Source organism: Cupressus sempervirens, chromosome 1 (genome assembly GCF_028749045.1).
Source record: "Cupressus sempervirens isolate cs-2001-9-10 chromosome 1, ASM2874904v1, whole genome shotgun sequence".
Lineage (NCBI taxonomy): Eukaryota > Viridiplantae > Streptophyta > Pinopsida > Cupressales > Cupressaceae > Cupressus > Cupressus sempervirens.
In genome coordinates, this window is record NC_143118.1 from 50,462,391 (window position 1) to 50,483,324 (window position 20,934).

The window sequence follows — 20,934 nt, forward strand, 5'->3', positions numbered from 1 at the left end:
ATGAAAATGGGAAAGGATACTTGTATAGGGAGTTTAACTGAGAAGTCAACAGAGGATATAGATGCAATTATTGAATGATATGTATCTTTGCATTGACATCATTGATCAAGAAGACATTCACCATCGGGTAATTTCTGGCCTCCCTTCCTCATTTATGTATAATAGACTTACAATCGTCAATGTCCTCAATCTTGTTATGAGAGGGCATGGACTATGAAACATGCACCCTTGACCATTTCTTGCCAAACTTGAACAACAAATAAAGGTGATATTGTATAAGATAAAGATGTTGATAATGTTTACAATATGTTAATGACATATAACAATTAGGATGGCTTTTTACTACTCATTGCAAGCGCGATTGTAGATGTCTCACACCATATTTATTGGTGGAAAAATTGGAATCCATTAACATTATAGAATTATGTAAGTGTTAGACCATCATATCAAGAATCCATGGGGTCTGCATACCCATCATATCAAGTTGAAGAGCACCAAGTGAGTAATATTTCATTTATTAAAATATGAAAAGTTTTCAAATTTGGTATATTTTTTAAAGTTTTTAAATATTAAACTTAAAAATAGTTATTGTATTTCAACCAAATTCTTATCTAATATTAATTTTTAATATTTATGCTATATATTTAATCATGTAATGTTAAATTTTATTGTACTCCCAAGATTAAAATGCATGATAAATATATTATTTTCTCTATCATTAGGAAATAAGTACGCATCAAATATAAATATCTAATATATTTTTCTTGTCCTCTAAAACACACACTCACACAAAAAAAAACAAAAAAAAAAAAAGACAAATGAAAGATAAACAAAAAAACAAACAACCAAACAAGAAAACAAAACCACACTTATGATTGTGAAATAAAAGTTGATAAATCTTAATGAGTCATTACTTATCCTATAAAAAGATGAGAATAAAACTATTGTGAAGGGATTTTTATAATCACTTTTTAGATATCATTTTTTGAAATAGATTATTTTAAACATAAAAGATAAATTTGAATGATTGACATTTAGATACGACATACATATAATTTAGATCATACATTTATGATTTAAAATTATCTCTTACTCTCATTCATATTTTAAAAATTTAATAAATAAATAAAATCATTGATTAGCTATTGTAATAGAATGATGGGACATTAATTGAGTTTTTTTGTTTTGTTTGGCATAACATTATCTTATACAACTCATTTAATAAGTAGAAGAAAAATTACAATGATTGACATTTAAAATAAATAAATAAATTACATTTCAAAATATAAATTTTATAACATTCATACATTAATTAGAAGTGTATGAGAGAATTTTATAACCTATACGAATATTGTGCATAGTCTATAATTTTAGTAGTAAAAATTTTCACTTTATTTTTTATCCAAAAGAAAATAAAAAATAAAATAAGAGAAAATAACTAAGGAATATAATTTAAAAAAATGATATTAATATTAAAGATTTAGAATTGGGTTTGGTCCATTGGTGAAATAGTGGGACTTCTTGCCTATAGTGTCTCATGCACGGTTCAAGTCCCTGCGTGGTTGATCTCTGTCATAGTTCTTAATAGAGAGTTGTAACCCTCCGCCACTGGGGAAATAGTGGGGCTTATTGTTTGTCATGCTTATAGCCAAGGTTCCAAAGCATTAGAGGCAAGAGCTTGCAACACAATGGTAAATTGTGAGTCTTTTATCTTGGAGCTCGTAGGTTTGAGTGTTTTGTTTGTTTTGTTTGATAGGTAATAGGCCAAAGGCAAGATTAATTATTATGTATTGTGATTAATTAATATTATTTATTAAGTTCAAGTAGATTTGAACCCAAGAGCTCCTAGATAAGAGGCTCACAATTTACTGTTGTGTCGTAGGCTCTTGCCGAATTGATCTTAAGTTTGAATTTACTTAAACCTAATAAATAATAAAAATTAAGCATAATAATTAATAATAATAATAAATTTAGACTTCATTTCAATTTGTTATGAACTCCAAATCTTTCACATCTATAAGCTCATTTGAATCCATTCAACTTCATCAGTTGACCAAAAACCCATAAACATATTAATGGAAGCATTTTGTAGTAGATAACAAATAATGATTTCTATTACAATTTTCAATTAAAAAATGTAACTACTTCACATTTTTCTAGAGCACATATGAATACTATTAATAACTTAGTAGAGAGACGATGTCTATCTAGCAGAAAATATGCACCCTGATGTGACTTTCTGCATTTTATTAATTAATAGTTCTGTGATTTATAAATTAATTAATAAAATGCAAGAAACAGTCACATCAGGGTGCATATTTTCTGCTGTTTAGCCACGGGCATATAACTGTGTGCAAGACATGTGACGTCAGAATCAGAAACGACAGCACATAATCATATCACAAGCCTTATTCCTTCCTGGTACATGAGGATCTTTAATAATGTCAGCGGAGCAGACCAGGCTGGAATGGAACGGCAGTGGAAGGCAACCACGATTTCCCAGAAATAAACTGAGCAACAGTGAATTTGGCGGCCTCCGTTGCATCCGTAATGACATGAAACGTAGGCCACCTGATCCGCCTTGAAAGAGCCGCACCGGGCCCAGAATTCATGTTTTCCGCAAAGTAGAGAGTGTTCAATCCGTAGGTCCCATTCCAGAAGGTCCAACCGGCGGGATCGATGTTGGCGTCTAAGAAGGACTGCATGACGACCGTTCGAGAGTATGGCATCCACGGCCTCCCGAGAAATGTCTGAATGGACTCCGCCGACACCTGGCAGTTCTGGATCGAGAACCCCGTTTTCTGGTGCGGCTGGCTCCTTCCCTGCGCCACAATCACATTCGGCTTCGTCTGCCGCTTGCGCGACAAAATGTTGCAGCTCTGGAAGACGGCGGAGGCATCGCCGAAGATGAAATCCACGGTGCCGGAAATGTCACAGTCCCGGTAAAACTGGCGCTGGGAGTAGGCGTAGAGCGTGTCTTGGTAGCCTTTTATGCTGCACCGGTAGAATACCGAGCGGTCTGATGATACTCGAAGTGCAACGGATGGCCCTGCGCTTGCTCCTGCCGTGTTGTCGAATCCCATGTCTCGCGCTATGAATCCCTTTCCCGTAGCGGCTGCGCCCCCCACAAGAAAATGCTTAGTCAATGAAAGCTCTATTGATGGGTCACTAAAAGAAAATTAAGCTTGGAAAAAAAATCGATTTTGACTATTTAAATTTTGAATTATTGAAATATTATACAAGGTGAGAACTCATAAAGAAATTTTGTTGTAAGATTAAGATATGGGAATAGAATCTACTTCATTAGATACTAATCATTGATTTCTAGACTAAAAGTACATTAGTAGAGTTTTGATGACATGTGCTAAATCATAACGTTAATATAAAATTTTGGACTTGTATTTTCTTAATTAAATTATTTGTGTATTTAATTATATAGACTTGTTTTATTTTGTATTAGAATGAATTGTTCACATTTAGGCGATAAGAAGTGAATCACTAGAAATTTTATAAGAGGTCACAAGACTTGACTTATCTACTTCTATTATTAGTGAGAAATTTGCATCTTAAAGAAGAAGGAAAAAAAATTATAGTTAAATAAGTTTGACTTGGTGTAATATTCGGATCAGTTCAATGATTACATATGCTTGAGTCGAAAAGAAACCTCACAAATAAATATATTTGAGATAAAGTCACATGGACAAAAATCATAAAGTTAAGTGTGCATAGTAATGTGATAAATTCTATGGTCAAGTATGATTGAATTTGAGTAATATTGAAAATACTATATGATAACTAAAAGAATTTGAATGAGGATGGTTGCATCATAGTGCTAGAGCTCAGGGAACCTTGATGATTAAGCGTGTTCAAGTCAAGGTAATATTGTGTGGAACTCTAGGATTGAACATGTTAGAACTAGAATTGTATTGAAAATAAATCTCTCTTTAAAAGTGATGATGTGCACTTGTAACCATAAGCAATGGGTAATTGCACTTCAATTGAATTAAAGTAATACTAGTCCAATTAAATCACAATAATAGTAAAAAAGAAACTTCATGTTTAAACATGGTTCAGTGAAAATAGCATCCCTTAGATTTCCATAAAAGAACATATCTGAAACTGAAAAGTATTAAAAGAATAATTCATTTTTATAAACACCAGCATCTAAGACATAATGAATGATAAATAGACCATTCAATTTCATTAAAGGAAATTTAACTGAAAAACTGAACCGTAAGAATCTTCAGATTAGAAACATCAATTTCTAAAACTGATAAAGTATATTATAATTGTAATAAATAAAAAAATGACTTAAGAGCAAAAAAAATTAGTCCCTGGGACCAAAAACTTTTTCAAAAAAAGGTGGAGAGAGATAGCAATTAGGAAAACCAGTAAAGTACCGAACGTAGCTACGGATTGTATAACACCATGATTGGACCCCGTAACAATGGTAGCGTATTTCCCATCACCAACCAGCATGATATTGCCTTTGTCCACCTTCACCGTTTCTTGGTAAACTCCAGCTTTGACATGAACAACATAACGCCCATTGCTCAAACTAGGAGCAGCTTTAATGGCTTCCGAGATGCTCCTGTAATTCCCCGTCCCGTCTTTCGCCACCACCACATTCGTTCTCACGCCGCCAGCCGTCTGAAGAAGCCGCCGCCGGTCACTCGAAGAGATCCATCTCGGGAAATCATGTAATTCACCATCCTCAGCTAAAAGGCGGCGCTTGTTCTTGCCGGGAGAATTACCAACTCCCACGGGAAGACTGTTAACAATTGCAAGCGAATTACTGACCACTTTCGAAACATTTCTCACAGATTCCGCATATTCGTCTTCAGCTCCTTTGAATCCTTGAATGCATGTGACGTGATCAGTTATTGAAGCACTAAGCCACGTCTGCACGTCATTCGCCTGCTCTTTCCCCCATGGCTGATCTCCCGATTTATAGCTGAGCAATATCAACGACTCTTTTAATTGCCGGACCGTATATTCCAACAGCATCTCACACTCCTTAATTGCATGAACACGCTTCATTTCTTCATGACCCGAGCTCAGCATTACTGACTCCAGAGAAGAAGCTGCAACGGTTAACTTCTTAACTTCCTCGAGGCTGATCTTAACCGAAACTACGGCCATGTCCTTCATAACATGACTCTCTGATTTCAAAGATACTTCATAATACTCATGAGGTCGCAGGGTCGAGACACAGACTTCTGGGTACAGCGTGGTATTGCACGCATGCTCCAAAAAGTTAGGGCTCGCATTTCTCAAACTCTTTCTCTTGTGCCCTCCAGTAGCACAGGCAAAGAGAGAGAAGATTAACAAGAAGATAACACCAAAAGGCTGGCTAATCCTATTCATCTCTACTTCAAACCCAACAAACTAGGTATAAAGGAATGTATGTTTGTGTAGGCAATGTCAGGAAACCCAACGAAGTGTAAGGAAATGTTTGGGAACTTGAGTAGGAATTGGGTGGTATTTATAGGTAAAGAGTTGCAAAGATGACTCTGTGATCACCCCACCACTTGTTGAGTTTTAGAAAGCAGATATGATTAATTGACACAGCTAAAACAGCAATCGAAAACTAAGACAAAATGTATAATACATGAAATTATAACAGTTCTTCATTAAATCTGGTTATATCTATTGTCAATTTATGAAGGCTACATCGGTGTATACACAATGTAAACACGCACATGAAGAGAAAGAAATGAGAATACATAAAGTCATGTGACTATTGACCTTCACATTCCCAACACTATGTTGGGCTGGAAAGATTCAGACTACATATTCATATTGTACATTTTTGCTGTTGCCAATTATCTAAGTGTTAGAAAAGTAGTGAGGCCATGGAGTAAACATTACGGTAAGCCGGATGACGGCTCACCAAACTTCGTAGGTCCCGAATTCCCATTGTAAAGAGCACGATGCTTCCTGTTGTCGATATATGATGGAGAAGTGCTCGTGAATTTCATGTGGCCCCCGAGTTGACAGACTGGATTGGCACTTTCTTTTACTTGACCTCCAACTCGAGCTGGAGCAATGGATTAGGATGCTCCCTCCCATCAACCTACTAGCTTTTTTTTTCTTTCTTCCCATGTGTTATCCTCTTAGTAGCTGTGAGGATTTTTCTAGTAAGTATGACTATTCAAGGAAGGTACAAGGAGTGTAAGAAAATCAAATTAGGCGACGGTTATATCACAAACTAGTTCTGTTTTTATTATTAAAAAAAAGGGTCTTAAATCTAAGTAACAACATTAGATTTCAATCTTAACTGATCTTAGTTACTACACTCAAGTAGCAGAAAAGAGCCACTCAAACCCAAATAACCAGAGTCCTACTAGATATCAAAATTAATCAAAAACCTACATAAGTTCAAAGAGCAACCAATACTATCAGCCCAAACAACATTACTCAAACTATAGTAACTACTAAAGCACAAAAAAGTCTTCCAGTCCCCACAGGAGTGGGGATCATCAAAATACATAAAAGCCTTGAGCTCGTATCTTGAAATTACAAGCGAGATTACAAGAGCCAATCCAAAGCAGGAAAAACACAAACACTGAAAAAGAGAAAAAAAACTAAAGCCAGAAAACCAAAGAGGGAAAGAGCCACTAGACCTACTTAACATTTTCATTGTCTTTGACTAGGAACTTGAGGTCTTCCATCTAGTTAGTGACATCCTTAAGGCCCTTCACCTCTTGAGAATCGACATTCTTAAGAAGACCAACATTCTTGAGCTTGTTTTTACCTATGATGGTGCTAGACACAACCTTCCTCATCATTTCCTTCAAACCCCACAAATCCCCATGTTGAGCTTAATACCTATTAGAGCACTCGCAAAATTTTTGTTGAGGATGTCAACTTTCTCATGAATCTCCATGTTCTTACCTGTGAAGTCCTTCTCTACATTGTCAATCCTATTCTGCATAGAGGATAGAGAATTCATTATTTCTTTAATTTCCTCCTCCATCGATGTCTTAAGAAACAAGACCTCCTCATGAATCCCCTGGTCAACGTTGAAATGTTCCTTTTGAGATTCATATTCATCATCATCTATCTCCTCAACATCTTCTGCTTCAAAGTCTTAATCTTCAATAGTGCTATTCCCTATCTTTTTTGCAGTTTTCTCCACTTCAGTTTTATAGATCACCTCTTCATTCTGAGTGTCCTGGGTATCCTCTTTGTTGTCCTTTTTATAGTTCTTGCCTTTTTTTGTTTCTCGGTCTTATAGAACCTGTCTCCCCTGACCTAGAATCAATTTTATATCCCTGAGACAAAGGCTTCTTTTTTCCCCCTTCACCATCTGAATTACCTTATGAGTCCTATCTATCCGTATTAATGGTTTCTTCTAAAATCCTAATCTTTAGGGGTTCTTGCATGACTAGACTTAGTAAAAGTGTTCTCGCACTTAGCAGGAGTTTCAAATAACAAGGTTTTCTCAAGGATTTGGTTTTTGACCTTAGAAACCTTGATATATATATATTTTTTTACCCATATTTCTTGAGTCTGGAAGGGTTTTCTCAAGAACCTTTGTAGCTTCAATTTCTTCAATGACAATAGAGGACCTATGGCTAGAAGGGAACCTTTCATTCCTAGGAAGACACTTATCTAGACTAGGATGATGGGAGAAAACATGGTGATATAGGACAAAAATAAATCTTTGCTGAATAGGCATTTTATCTCATGGGAACATTAATTTTCTCACCATGCCTTAACATGTTGAGTAAAGGAAAATGATACCCATGGTAGGTGGTAAAGCATCCTTCTAGGGTAAAATACTTCATCATCCACATGTAAATAATAGAAAAAGCACTAGGGAGAGAAAGGCGTTCATACTAATTATTTGACTTAACCCTAACCAACTCTTTAGTGTCCTTGAAAAATTTGTGCTTAAATTTTCTATAATCGATGGAGCCCTTCCTTTCCTCTTTCACCCCTTTCATAGGAAAGACTAGTGGCTTCACCAATTACTTCTAGAGTCACTATACCTTTATGCCAAGAGTTGGAATATTTTGAAGAAGGAAAAGTATTGTGGCCTCCCATCACATTAATATGACTATATAGCCCTACCCTTTTGAAGTAATCTCAAGTTTCTTTATTTTGAATCAACTATCTGCAACTTTTTGGTTCAACATATTGTACACCAAAAAGAGTGCACTTCCTTAAACCATTCTATCCAAGGTTATCCATGGATTGGAAATCTTGAATGCCAAATTAAGGCTCCCTAGTCATGGTGTGCAAAATCATGCAATAAGCATAAAATGGCTCTCAATTGAGCCTTAGAGATGCAACCCTTGCTAGTAAACCATGAAATGAGAGATTCTTTGAGCAAGAGCAAGAATACAAATGTCAAAAAAACTCTTGATGCATGCAATGGAAGAATGCAACTATGCTAAAATGGAATACAACATACAACTAAACTACACAAATGAAAGTATTACAACCATCCTAGTTAAACTATGTGATCTAAGCTACTTGCAAAAAAGGAACTACACTATGTGAAAACTAAGCTAAGATGCCATGAAAATTAAATGCCATGAATGAAAAGGATGAAGACAAGAAGATATTTCTCTCCACAAGAAGCTCTCAAGTACTCCAATGAAAATCCTCCAGCATAACAATACTCAAGAGTGTGGATCCTTTGAGGGGGAAAGCTCTCTCTCTTTTAAAGTTGTATGAACAGTAGAGATGAAGATGGAGATGGTGGATGATCAATAGTTGAGATCGAAAAGGGAATGGATCCGTGTGCACACACAAGTCAGCCAATAGAAAATGAGTTGACTTTTCATATAAGACAAAAGTCTCATAAGCTTTTCTTTTAATTTCAAAAATAGAAAAGAACTTTATGTGTGCACTTTAAGTGGGTTAGGAGAATGGGCTCTTTTTATTTAATTAAAAGGGGACATGTTCTTTTAATCAAACAATGGACTTAGGATAGCATAGTCAAACTATAGGTTATAATCAAATTAATTGATTATTAGCAATTTGGTCTTGGTAAATGATAAATTAAATTAGCCAAAATGCTAAGAAAGGGGCTAATAGTCTAGATGACCATTTTTGGGTGATTACATTTGTCCCTCTTTGACTAATGTGTGATCAATTTGAGAACACATTATGTCAAAGAAAATAGAAGCCAAGTAGGCAGCAATATAAATTTGATTCCAAAGAACAAAATGGAGAAAGAGATAGTGAATCCTGAATGTACAGCCCGACAACAATAGTACTGAACACTAGGAAAAGATGATGTCAGAATTCAAGAAGAATACTAACACCTAGAAAAGTAGTTAGGTCAGGAGCAAGTGAAAAGATCAATCATATGCTCCTAAGAAATAGACAGCTATAGCAAGCGATGATAGAGTATTTTTGCCCCCTCAGGATTGAAATCAAAATGAGATAAGGGAAAAACAGAAATGACCTAGATATGAACAAATCAAGATATAGCAATTTCCAAGATGATAGATGAATGATTAGAACCAAAGAGTGACTATGAAGAAGTAATAGAATGCTCTAGTTTGACTAGAGTTGACCATGAATGATAAAGCATTAAATAAATAAGTCAAAAATGATTTTAGATATGAAAAGGTGAATAGGAGATAAGAATAGGCCTCAAAAGGTCAGCTAACTGCTCAAAAGAAGATAGAATTTTAAAATGTGATTTTTACCATCAAGATGAACTTAGATTTCAATTTCAATCCTAAAAATGGATCTAGGACATCGAAATTAGCCAAGGGTGCAATTTTCACACAATTCTGAGAGGTTTAAAAATTAGGTCAAAATGAGGTCAGAAGTTCTAAAAGGTGCCCAAGTGTCATTTTCAAATTCATTTTGTCTTTTGTGAGTTGTTGAGAGCTTATGAGTGGTTGTGAGGTGGATGGAGGTTGGAGAGGGGTCCCGATTGGGGCAGGGAAGGATGCAGGCACAAGTCACGAGGGAGATGGAGGAGGAGGTGCCACTGAGGCGATGATGAGTGGGGAGAGTAGAGGTGTAGGCAGAGCAACTAGCTGGGGTTGATGATTAGGACATGAGGATCCATGCCTTGGAAGTAGACCTTTAGACAGCTCAAGTAGCCATCAGAGTGTGAGACCAACAATTGATAGATGAGCGAGCATGGGTGGATGAGCTCTGGAGGGAGTGGGACACTGCGAGGTGAGAGGCAACACATCATGGTTCATGCATTGCATATTATTATGCTTCCTATAAGGGTGTGGTGCCACCAGGGTAGGGACTTCCTGACTACTCAAAGTAGGCTGGTAGATCAGAAGGTGCAGTATAGTTGCCAACTAGGAGATAGGCTCCACCACCAAGGCCACCACCTCTTCCTGCTATGGAGGGTGGGATACATAGACAGATATCCAAATTTTGGATTCATTTTTGTATATATGTACTGTGACACATTGATATATATATATATATATATGAGATACTGGATTTGATTTTGTAGTTTTTGTGTACTTGTCTCAAATGGATATTTCAACATTTTCATTTTTCATGTGATGTTTTAGTTTTAATTTCTTGCTCATGTGTCTCTCTTATGTATGATGTTGTTAGCTCTCATGTGTATGATATATACTTTTATGTTTCTGAGAATATGTGACACTTGGATAGATTGAATGTGATATTTAGATTAACCCCTTGTGATGACATGATAGCAAGATAGATATGAAATGAAAGATCAAGAAGGTGAAAGACATGATAAAGAAAGAAAAGAAGAGCACGGAAGTAGTTACCTGATAGGTTTGAAAAAAAGATAAAGAGAGATTTCTCCCCATATGCAGAAATGCAAGACTAGACTAAAAAAATGAACCTAAAATGCAAGCTAATATGCAAAGTGGTTTACCGGCAAGGGACACATAACATTTAGACTCTTATTTCATCATTGAGCTTTTATTAGGGACATCATGAGATCATATAACCATCACTAGTATAACTATGAGGATATGAATATGATAAATATCAGATAGATATGTGGAAATCTTATCTAAGCATCAAAGACATAGGAGTCAAGATGACTACACTATCAGATTCCCTAAGTTTGATATAGCAAGATAACACCTGTATCAAGGCATAAATGCTAGAATAACCCCCAAGTGCAGTCCTGCAAAAAATAGTCAAGGCTGATATGTTTATAAGTCCAAGTGTCAAATAAGATCAACATAAAATGCTTGAAAATACTATAGACAAATAAAGTATACCCACAAGTAGAAATCAAGAAAACATGCCCCATGTCCCCAGTCTTCTAGTCAATGACATCCTTAAGAGACTATTAGGGAGGAAACACATAGTAAAAAAAATTTCATAGACAACACACAAAGTAAATAAATATTAGCATAGCTCAATCATTTAAGATTTTAAGTGTATGTGTGTAAGCCATTTGGCTATTTCTACAAAGCTTGATCTTGATAGTGAGAAATATCGCGACATCAAAGACTGTAGGTAAACTATCAAAGACTGTAGGTAAACTATCTAAAAGTGTTAAGAAACACTTGATGTCTAGTTGGGGGGTAGTATTGAGAAACATTGTTTTGCGAGTTGCCAAAGAAACCCTAATGCACAAGGAGACCTCAAATAGGCTAAGTAGTTGTGCCCCCAAGACGAGGACAAGAAATAATTCCAAGCTAGGAAATGTGTAGCAAGATGGGTGATTGAGACTGATAGACATAGGTGCAAGGATTTCAAGCAGCACCTATTTCCAGGTTTTCACCACTTGGCATTTTTTTTTTTGAATTTTTTGAATTTTTTGGTGATACATCAAAGCATCTATTGCTAGGTTTTCACTAAGATGATCATTTATTCAGAACTTTTTTCAGGATCATAAATATGTACAAGATAGTTGAGTAGTAGGCCTTTAAGCATAGAACTTTTTAAACTGTAGGACATTGATAGGCTCTACAAGCTCTTCCCCTTCAGGAGTAGACAACTGATAAGCACTAGACCCAAATGCGGCTGTGATAATGTATGGGCCTAACCAATTAGGTTCAAAATTTCCCTTCTTCTCTCTATGTTGTTGATTCTTTGGATTTTCTCTAAGCATAACGTCACCAACTTGAAACTCATGTGGATGAACCTTTTTATTATACTAAGTAGACATGCACTTCTAGTAAGCTCTCATGTGATCGAAAGCTACTTTATGTCACTCATCAAGGGTTTCTAATTCCTGTATTCACATAGCTCTATGATCTTCATCAGTTATCAACTTGTGCAAAGAGACTCACAAGGAAGGGATCTCTACTTCTAATGGGAGGACAACCTCAAAACTATAGACTAAAGAAAACTGTGTGGCCCCTATAGGAGTACGAATAGTAGTTCTGTAGGCCCAAAGTACTAGATTTATCTGTAAGTGCCAATCTCTCCCAGACTTGTGAACTGTGCAATGTAGGATTTTCAATAATGTTTTTTTGGAGGCCTCTGCTTGACCATTTCCTTAAGGGTAATAAATAGAAGACTAGTGTTGTTTGATCTTAAACTTCTTACATAATTGTCTTAGGTCCTTATTTTTGAATTGTCCTCCATTATTAGTGAAAATAGAAGAAGGGATACCATATCGACAAATGATGTGATTTAGTATGAATAGGGAAACATGTTTTCCTATAGCAATAGATAATGGCACAACTTCGACCCATTTAGTGAAATACTCAACTGCAGTAATGATGAACTTGTAGCCACTAGAGGAAAAAGGAACATTGTTGAAATGGACAATATGTTACATAAGAGATCAACTCATGTCCAAGAGCATGAATTAAGTTACCATGGAGTTGAATTTTTGATAGGACTTGGCATAAGGAACAACATCAGCTTGCATTGTTGGCCAATAATAACCCTCTCTAAGAAGCTTCCAAGCAAGTGCAAGGCCATTAGAATGTGCCCCACAAATGTTGTCATGGACTTTGGAAAGCACCTTTTCAGACTCTTCTAGCTCTAAACATCTAAGCAAAGTTCCATCTAGACCCCTTCTATATAGGTCACCAGAGACCAGAATGTAATGTGAGGCATTACAAAGGAATTGGCATTTTTGGTTGTCTATGAGGTTCTTAAGAATGATTTGATCATGAAGCTAAGAGAAGATGTTAGCATAACAAGAAGAATCATGACCTACAACAATACAAATCACTTGGTTATCGGGGTAATCATAGGTAGGATGATGTAATTCTTCCACTAGGAACTCAAATCAAGATTCATGTTCTTGTAGTTGGAGAATAGATGCTAGAGTAGCCATAGCATTAGCAACTTTTTTTTTTGCCCTAGGAATTTTTTGGAATGTCACAAAAGTGAAGTAGTTCCTTAGTGCATCTATCAACCTTTTATAAGGTATCAACTTGTCATCCTTTGTTTGATAGTCATTATTCACTTGGTTAATAACAAGTTATGAATCCTCGTAGATATGCAATTCAGTTATTCTCCATTCAAGATCCATCTTGATCCCATTTGTTAAAGCCTCATATTCAGCCATGTTGTTTGTACAAGGGAACAAGAGCTTGTAAGATTTGGGAATCGCATACCCATGAGGAGAAACAAATAATATACCAGTTCTAGCTCCATTTTGTGTGTGAGAACCATTGAAAAACATTTTCCAAGTTCTTTTAGTGATGTACATGATTGAGGCATCTAGAAATTTAGCTTTTCTGGGTGTTGTATCCTCTAAAGAAAAATTAGGAACTTGATCAGCTATAGCCTGTCCTTTGATGGCTTTACATTCGACATACTGAATGTCAAATTCTAAAAGAATCATTATCCATTTAGCGAGACCACTAGTAAGCGTAGCTTTACTCAACAGATATTTCAAAGGATCAATTTTAGTGACTAGGTGAATTGTATATGCCAACATGTAATGTGGAAGATTTTGAGAAACAAAGGCCACCGCAAGCCAAGCTTTCTCATTGCTAGTGTAATTCATCTCATAGGAAACCAAAGTTTGACTGATAAAATATATGGTGCATTCTTTACTAGTCTCATCACTTTGGGCTAATAGCACTCTTAAAGAAGAATATGTAGCTAAGATATACAAGATCAAAGGTTTCCCTGGAATAGGTGGCATCAAGATTGGAGGTTTTTCCAAGTACCCTTTGATTTGATCTAGACTTTGTTGACATTCATCATTCCAAATATGAGTAGAACCTTTGTGTAAATTCCTGTTGAAAGGTTGAGATTTATCAACCAATTTTGGGAGGAGGCATATCCATGACAGCCTAGACCTTTTTAGGATAAACCTCAATACCTTTTGTTGAGATAATGTAGCCTAGCAACTTTCTCGAAGTGACACCAAAGAAACACTTTTTAAGATTTAGCCTAAGTTGAAATTGTTCCATACAGTTCAATATCACACTAAGGTCTTGAAGGTGTGTGTCTCTTGTTCTAGATTTTGCCAATGTGTGATCAACATAGTCTTCCATATTTTTATGCATCCTATCATGTAAGATAGAGGTCATTGCTCTTTGGTAGGTAGCACCAACATTCTTAAGCCCAAAAGGCATAAGGTTCCAACAAAAAGTACCCCATGCACATGTGAAGGCTGTCTTCTCTTGATCAATTGGAGCTATCTTAATTTGATTATACCTAGAAAACCCATCCATAAGGAAGTACATTTCATATCCCAGAGTCATGTCTATGATCATATCAATATTTGGTAATGGGAAATCATCCTTGGGGCATGCCTTATTAAGATCCCTGAAGTCAGTACAAACTTGAATGGTTTTGTCATGCTTGGATATAGGTACAATGTTGGAAATTGATTTTGCATAGTCAATTGCTCTAATAAAGTTTGCACTCAAAAGTTTCTCCAACTCTACTTTTACCAACAAAGCTACATAGGGATGCATCTTCCTCAATTTTTGTTTAACATGCTTGATATTAGGAGAAATAGATAAATGATGCATGATAAGATATGTGTCAAGCCTAGGCATGTTTGAGTATGTCCATGCAAAGTTGATATTCTTATCCTAGAAAAATTGGGTAAATTGCTCCTTTTTCTTTAGCTGACAATGATTGAACTACATGAATAATTTTAGGAGATTCCTCTATGCCCAAGTTGATTGGCTATGTAGGCTCAATAAGAACTGACGATCTACCTTGAAAATAGCTTAGTAGACTACCAAGTACCTCATTTGAGGGTGCCTCAAAGAGGTTTTCACTGTTAGAGTTTTCTCCATTTGACCATTTATTTTTTCTTTTGATTTTATGACTAAGGTACTTGATATCTGATTTTTTCATGTGAATCATTGGTTCACTGGTGGAAGAAGTGACAAGTTCAATGGCATTTAGGTAACAAGTGATCTCATAGTCATTACAAAAAGATGGTATTTGCGCTGTTTGATATTGAATGGACCAACCTATGAGATCAGGATGGATTAATGAAAGTGATGGAGAAGCTTCAAGATGATTGATATGAAAAGAGTCATCTTCGGTGACATGCAGAGGTGAGCCTATATTGAATGTTGCAAAGGTATCTAGATCAGGAATAGCCCTAGAGGAACTAGCATGATCCACTAAAGCATATTGTGAGCCAAACTCATCTAACCCTACAATAGACTCATCAACTACATTTGGTTGAGTTACATAGGTGTGACTAACATCCACTCCTAGTTCACAAGAAGCATCCAATAAAATTTCCCATTCATACTCTTGAGAGTCTATACTATGATCTCTAGAAATTAGATGAACAATATTCTATCAAATCTAGCCTCTATTCATGTCTTCATGATCATATTCATCTTGTTCTAGTTGTTGAGAAGTGGAAGCTTCAGCATCATTAGTGATATTTGGTGTATCTTCCCCCCAAAGAAGAGAATTTGTAGGAACAAAGTCTTCATCTTGCAAAGTGGTAGCAACAAAGGGAGGGTCATCATCCTTTGATTCACTAGATATGGGCACATTTTGAGTAGACATTAGCATATTATGCTCTAGCCCAAATCCTAAACCAACAATGTCTCGAGCATCATGACCTTGGGTATGACTTAAAGGTTTAGCTAGAGCATTTTAGTTACTAGTTAGAGACCCATGACCTTGATAGCCCATATTTTCAACCATCTTATATCCTTTTCCATATCATTTGGGGGAAATGGGAGTGGCAATGGTAACATCCTCTTCATCATCCTCTCCCCTATATATCTAGTCTTTAATAGCTTATTCTTTTTCTACTTCCAAAGGAACTAAGGACTAGACAAAGGTGCCAAAAAGTGTCATGGCAGATGCAAATGGTTTCTTTTTGGTGGATAGTTTCCCATAAGACCGAGGGGAAATCAGTAGAGCAGCAATAGAGTCTAAAGTGTATTCTCCCATACCAAGACTCATCATTTTCATTTTTTATTCACATTCTGTAAGAGATGGTGTTGGCTCATGAGAAGAGCGATTGTTGGGAACTAGTGTGTCAGTAGTAGACAATGTGTTGATGGACATTGAGTGTAGGGCCCATTTTTCATTGCACCAAAATCCATGACTATTAGTGAACATGGAACACCACATAATTAACCACCTGTGGGTAGGGGAGCACATCGCATCACCCAACAATCTCCCCCTCGACATGCATACCAGGTGCTTACGTGGGTCGGGAAGGCACCAGGGAGATTTGAACCCATGACCAGGCCAAAACCAGTCTCTGATACCAATTGTAGGGCCCATTTGCCGTTGCAACAAAAGCCATGACTATTAGTGAACATGGAACACCACATAATTAACCACCTGTGGGCAGGGGAGTGCGTCGCATCACCCAACATTGAGTTGTCATCGGGTACAACTACTTCAGTGCCATTGAAAGGGAACTTGATGCATTGATGATATGTAGAAGGCATTGCTTACATGTCATGAATCCATGGTCATCCTAACAAAAAATATATGCAAGTGTATATCTAGAACTTGGAAAACAACATCCTTTTCCATTGGACCAACTCGAATTGGTAGCACAATTAAACCTTTGGAAGGTCTTTCAACCTCGTCATAAGCTTTTATGGTGATCTTGTGCCTAGGATCAATAGAAAATTTTGACATGCCCAACTATTGGATGACGTTAAAGGAGATAATGTTTAACCCTACACCATTATCTTTCAAGACTCAGTGAATGTGAGTACAACAAATTTGGACTTCGACATGGAGAGCAAGGTTGTGGGGATGATTGGGAGCTTGGTCATCTTCTTCAAAAAAGGTGAGTGATAAGGTGAAGAGATATGATTCACCATATCTTGGAATAATTCTACATTAATATCTATGGGAACATTGGTAGAGCATAAATCTTTTTCAAGAATATTCTTATGCAAGGGAGATAACTCTAACAGCTCAAAAATAGAAATTTGGGCTGAGGTATGCTGTAACTGACTGACAAGGTCATAGTTCAAGATTGTGGAAGTAGTTGGTTGCTTAGAAGATGAAGCATTCTTGGAGTCTTGGGAAAATTTTAGGACAACCTTAGATTGCCCCCTAGTAACAACATTAAGTGGTTCACTTTGTGATGAAAAAGAATTGATCACCTGGAGCACCACCTTAGGTCAAGAGTCAATATGGTTTTGAGGAACATCACACATTTTAAAGAAAACTCTAGGTCATCCATTTACATATCAGTTACCATCATTAGAATTTTCCATGCATATATACTCAACAGGCTCAAGAATACTTATGATATTGTCTATGTTAGCATAAGCATAGTTGATCTTAGCATCATGATTCTTTTTAGTAGCTTTAGAGGTTTCACCCTTCCCATATTCTGGTAAGGGTTGTTTAAAATCTTTGTGATCAAAATTTTCAGTGAGACCATCTATAACAAATTTTCCTTCCTCAACAAGATCTTGAATCACATCTTTGAGCTTGAAATAGTTTTTAGTGCTATGACCCTAGCTTCTATGATAACAACAAACATGATCATCCCTCCACCATGGTGGTTTGACGGGTGGATCATAGGGTCAAGAAGTATCTGGAAAAGTAATCAATTTGTTTGCAATTAAAGTTTTCAAGACCGTTTCATAGGACTCAACCATGGGTGTGTAAACACGTCATTTCTTGGTAAACTTAGAGCTTGTGTCAAATGTTTGTTGTCACACATTTTCTTGTTGCTTTGTATTATAGATGGTAGTGGAAAGGTTAAATGCTAGTTTCTTGGTCATAGGAGTATCCACCACTCTATCATTGACAACATACTTGTTTTTATTTCAAGGTTTACCTTTCTCTTTATCATTTCCACTGCTGTTCTTATCCTTGTTTATGACAATATCACCCTTTTTTATAGAAACTTCTTCAATATGATACATAGTCTCAACCATGGCATTAAAATATGTGAACAACTATTTCCTTAGATCAAAGTATAATTCTTGTATGAGAGTATTCACAAAGATATCAATTTTTTTAGCCTTAGTAACTTGTCAGGGATATTGAGAGTATAATGCCCTCCATCATTGAAGATACATTACAAATGGCTATCCTAGTTTTTGTTTGATGTTGCCTAAATCCAACACTATTATAGGATGTTGAATATTGTAGGAGTATTGCTGGATAAGATGTTGTGCAAGCTCATCAAATGTCTTAATGGGAGGACTCAATTTGGTGAATGATTCCATAGCTTGCCCTCTTAGACTCCTAGGAAATAATCTCATAAGAAAGTGTCTTCATGCATAAAGTCCATGCTAAGAGCATAAAAATGTCTCACATGATTGTGAGGATCACCATTTCCATCGTATTTTTCATACTTAGGAACCTCTATATCCTTAGGAAATGGTAGCATGTAAAGACTCCTATCAAATGGAAGGGCACATATTGAGTCAACAAATGAAGTTTTAGGTGGTTCTTTTGAAGCTTGTAGTTGTGTAAATTGTTTCCTTAGCTCTTGTATTTCTTCCCTTAATATCTCAACTTTAGTGGGTTCTTGTTTTGGAATGATATGTTCTACATCAAAATCTTGGGGAAGTTTCTATCCTCTTGCTGCCATGTATCAGAAATATTGGTCTCCATTTTCCTCTAAAGCTCTAAGCATTAGTTTTTTAGCAAAACCATCTTGTTGGAATTTTATGACATCTTTGCTAGTTACTTCTTTATCACTGTCATGATGAGAAGGGCGTCACCTATGGTGACTCTAGGAGTTTTTGGAGGTGTGTTGTTTCCATCATTGCCATCAAAAGGATTTTGAGAGCAAGTCCCTTTGTTCCCTTCATGATGAGTATAGTTATTTTTCTCAGCTTGTTGACGTTCTATCTCCCTAGCATACATGGCTTCAAAGATCCTTTAGTTTTCACTTGCTTGTTCCTCTAAACATTGTTGGACTTAATTGGGGTGTACTATGGTGACAAAATGATTCTCACCCTTAGGTGTCTCACAAGGTGTGCCAAATGGGTTTTCAAAATTGTAAAGCAGATTATGCCTAACATTAGTTGTTTGTGTTTCAATTGGCTCAGGGTCTTCCACCCAAGGCTATCTGCAAGGACATCTAGGTGGTCTTTCTAATTGTTTGAAAACAAAAGGGGTATGGTTCTCACTCCTAACTTGAAATCTAGTTGTAACCACCATGTAAAGACTTATCTTTGTTTAATATGACAAGAAGAGTAAGTCATATTTGAAGCTGTTACAATCAAGATTAGTCACTTGTCAAAGTATGATAGATGGCTTGTCAAGCAATGCTCAAGAATTTACAACACTGGTGACTTGAGCCGAGCAAGTGAGCAAGAAGCTCAATAGCAAGTAGCTAGAAAGAACAGTAATTGGAGTTTGAAAAGTGATTTATTAGTGATGTTTCAAGACTTCCATCTAATGAAGTAGACCCATCTTTTCAACCTTGGAAAGTTTGCTAACATACATATATGTAACTAGAATTTAGGGAACAAGAATGACACACTCTAAACTAGAAACAATAGAATGTAGATGCTATTTTGGTAAGAAATAACCCTAGACAATGCTTTATTAGTTACTAGGTGATAGTGAAACAACATAAAATTTTGTATGATACTTTGCAAAATAATAGGGTAATACTTTTCTAGTAGGCAACAGTTCACACAAAGTGATGCGATAGAACTTAGGACCTAGAGCGATATAACTCAAACAGGTAAGTAATAAAATTTTGAAAAATTTCTATTGTGCGATAAAGTGATAGTTTGTGCAAAAAAAAGAGACCAATTTTGACTCAAAATTTTGCATTTCAGTTTCAACAATCAGATAATTTTTTGAATCAGATAGTGTAGGTTTCCAGTTTGTGTCAGTTATCATCAAGCTTTGCAAATAGTAAGTGTTTTAACATGTCTTCAAATAGTTGAAAAAAGGTAAAAACAACCTTGCCAACATGTACTTCTGATATGATAACAACCTTTCTAGTAATATCACCACAATTGGTTGATGTGTAAGAACATTAACACTAGTCAATACATTCGAAAACAGTAACCAAACAATCTACCTTAAGGTCACAATTCATTACTCAACAACTTGGCCCATGCTTGATGCTCCTTTTCCTCACACCAAGTGGTTACCCACAAGAGATATTGGTTTTTCCATAGAAGTGCCATAAGAACAACTAAGGGAACACATATGGTGAGTGTAAATCTTGGGGTGATTTGGGTAGTCCACTAGGATCAATCCTTGCACCAAGAAGTTGAGTGGCAAAATAGGGTGGATATTAACCTAGGGTGTCTAGATAGGGCTTTTGTTCATAGTGTTCTTCTTTCTCCCAATTATGGGACACCCCACCTTGTGGTGGGTCACAAGCCTCGTGGCCACAAGAGAACCTTAAGCATTCTTATCTAGTGATCTCCCTATGGTCAAAATACCATAAGAGATAACACTAAGTGAAAAAAACACTACATCTACCAAGGTTTTATGCCCTTGATAGCCTTGAGTTTATAGTGGGTTTGAAGAGCTAGGTAATCTACTTGTCCTACTTGGGTCGTTCCTCTTAGGTTGTTCGAGAGTAGGCTCGCTAAAGGATCCTAACTAAATATCGAGGGGATCAACTCTTGGAGGTCAAAATTT

General features: G+C 36.3%; 1 protein-coding gene across 1 annotated transcript; it reads right to left on the reverse strand.

The window, feature by feature from the left end:
* Window positions 1-2,444: 2,444 nt before the first annotated feature.
* On the reverse strand, window positions 2,445-5,379 carry LOC149576119 (pectinesterase 2-like). Its single transcript, XM_089795036.1, has 2 exons — window positions 4,401-5,379; window positions 2,445-3,115 (listed from the first exon to the last, which is right to left on the reverse strand). The coding sequence occupies exons 1-2, from the start codon at window positions 5,365-5,367 to the stop codon at window positions 2,445-2,447; spliced, it is 1,638 nt and encodes a 545-aa protein (XP_089651162.1). The 5' UTR covers window positions 5,368-5,379.
* Between the last annotated feature and the right edge of the window lie 15,555 nt (window positions 5,380-20,934).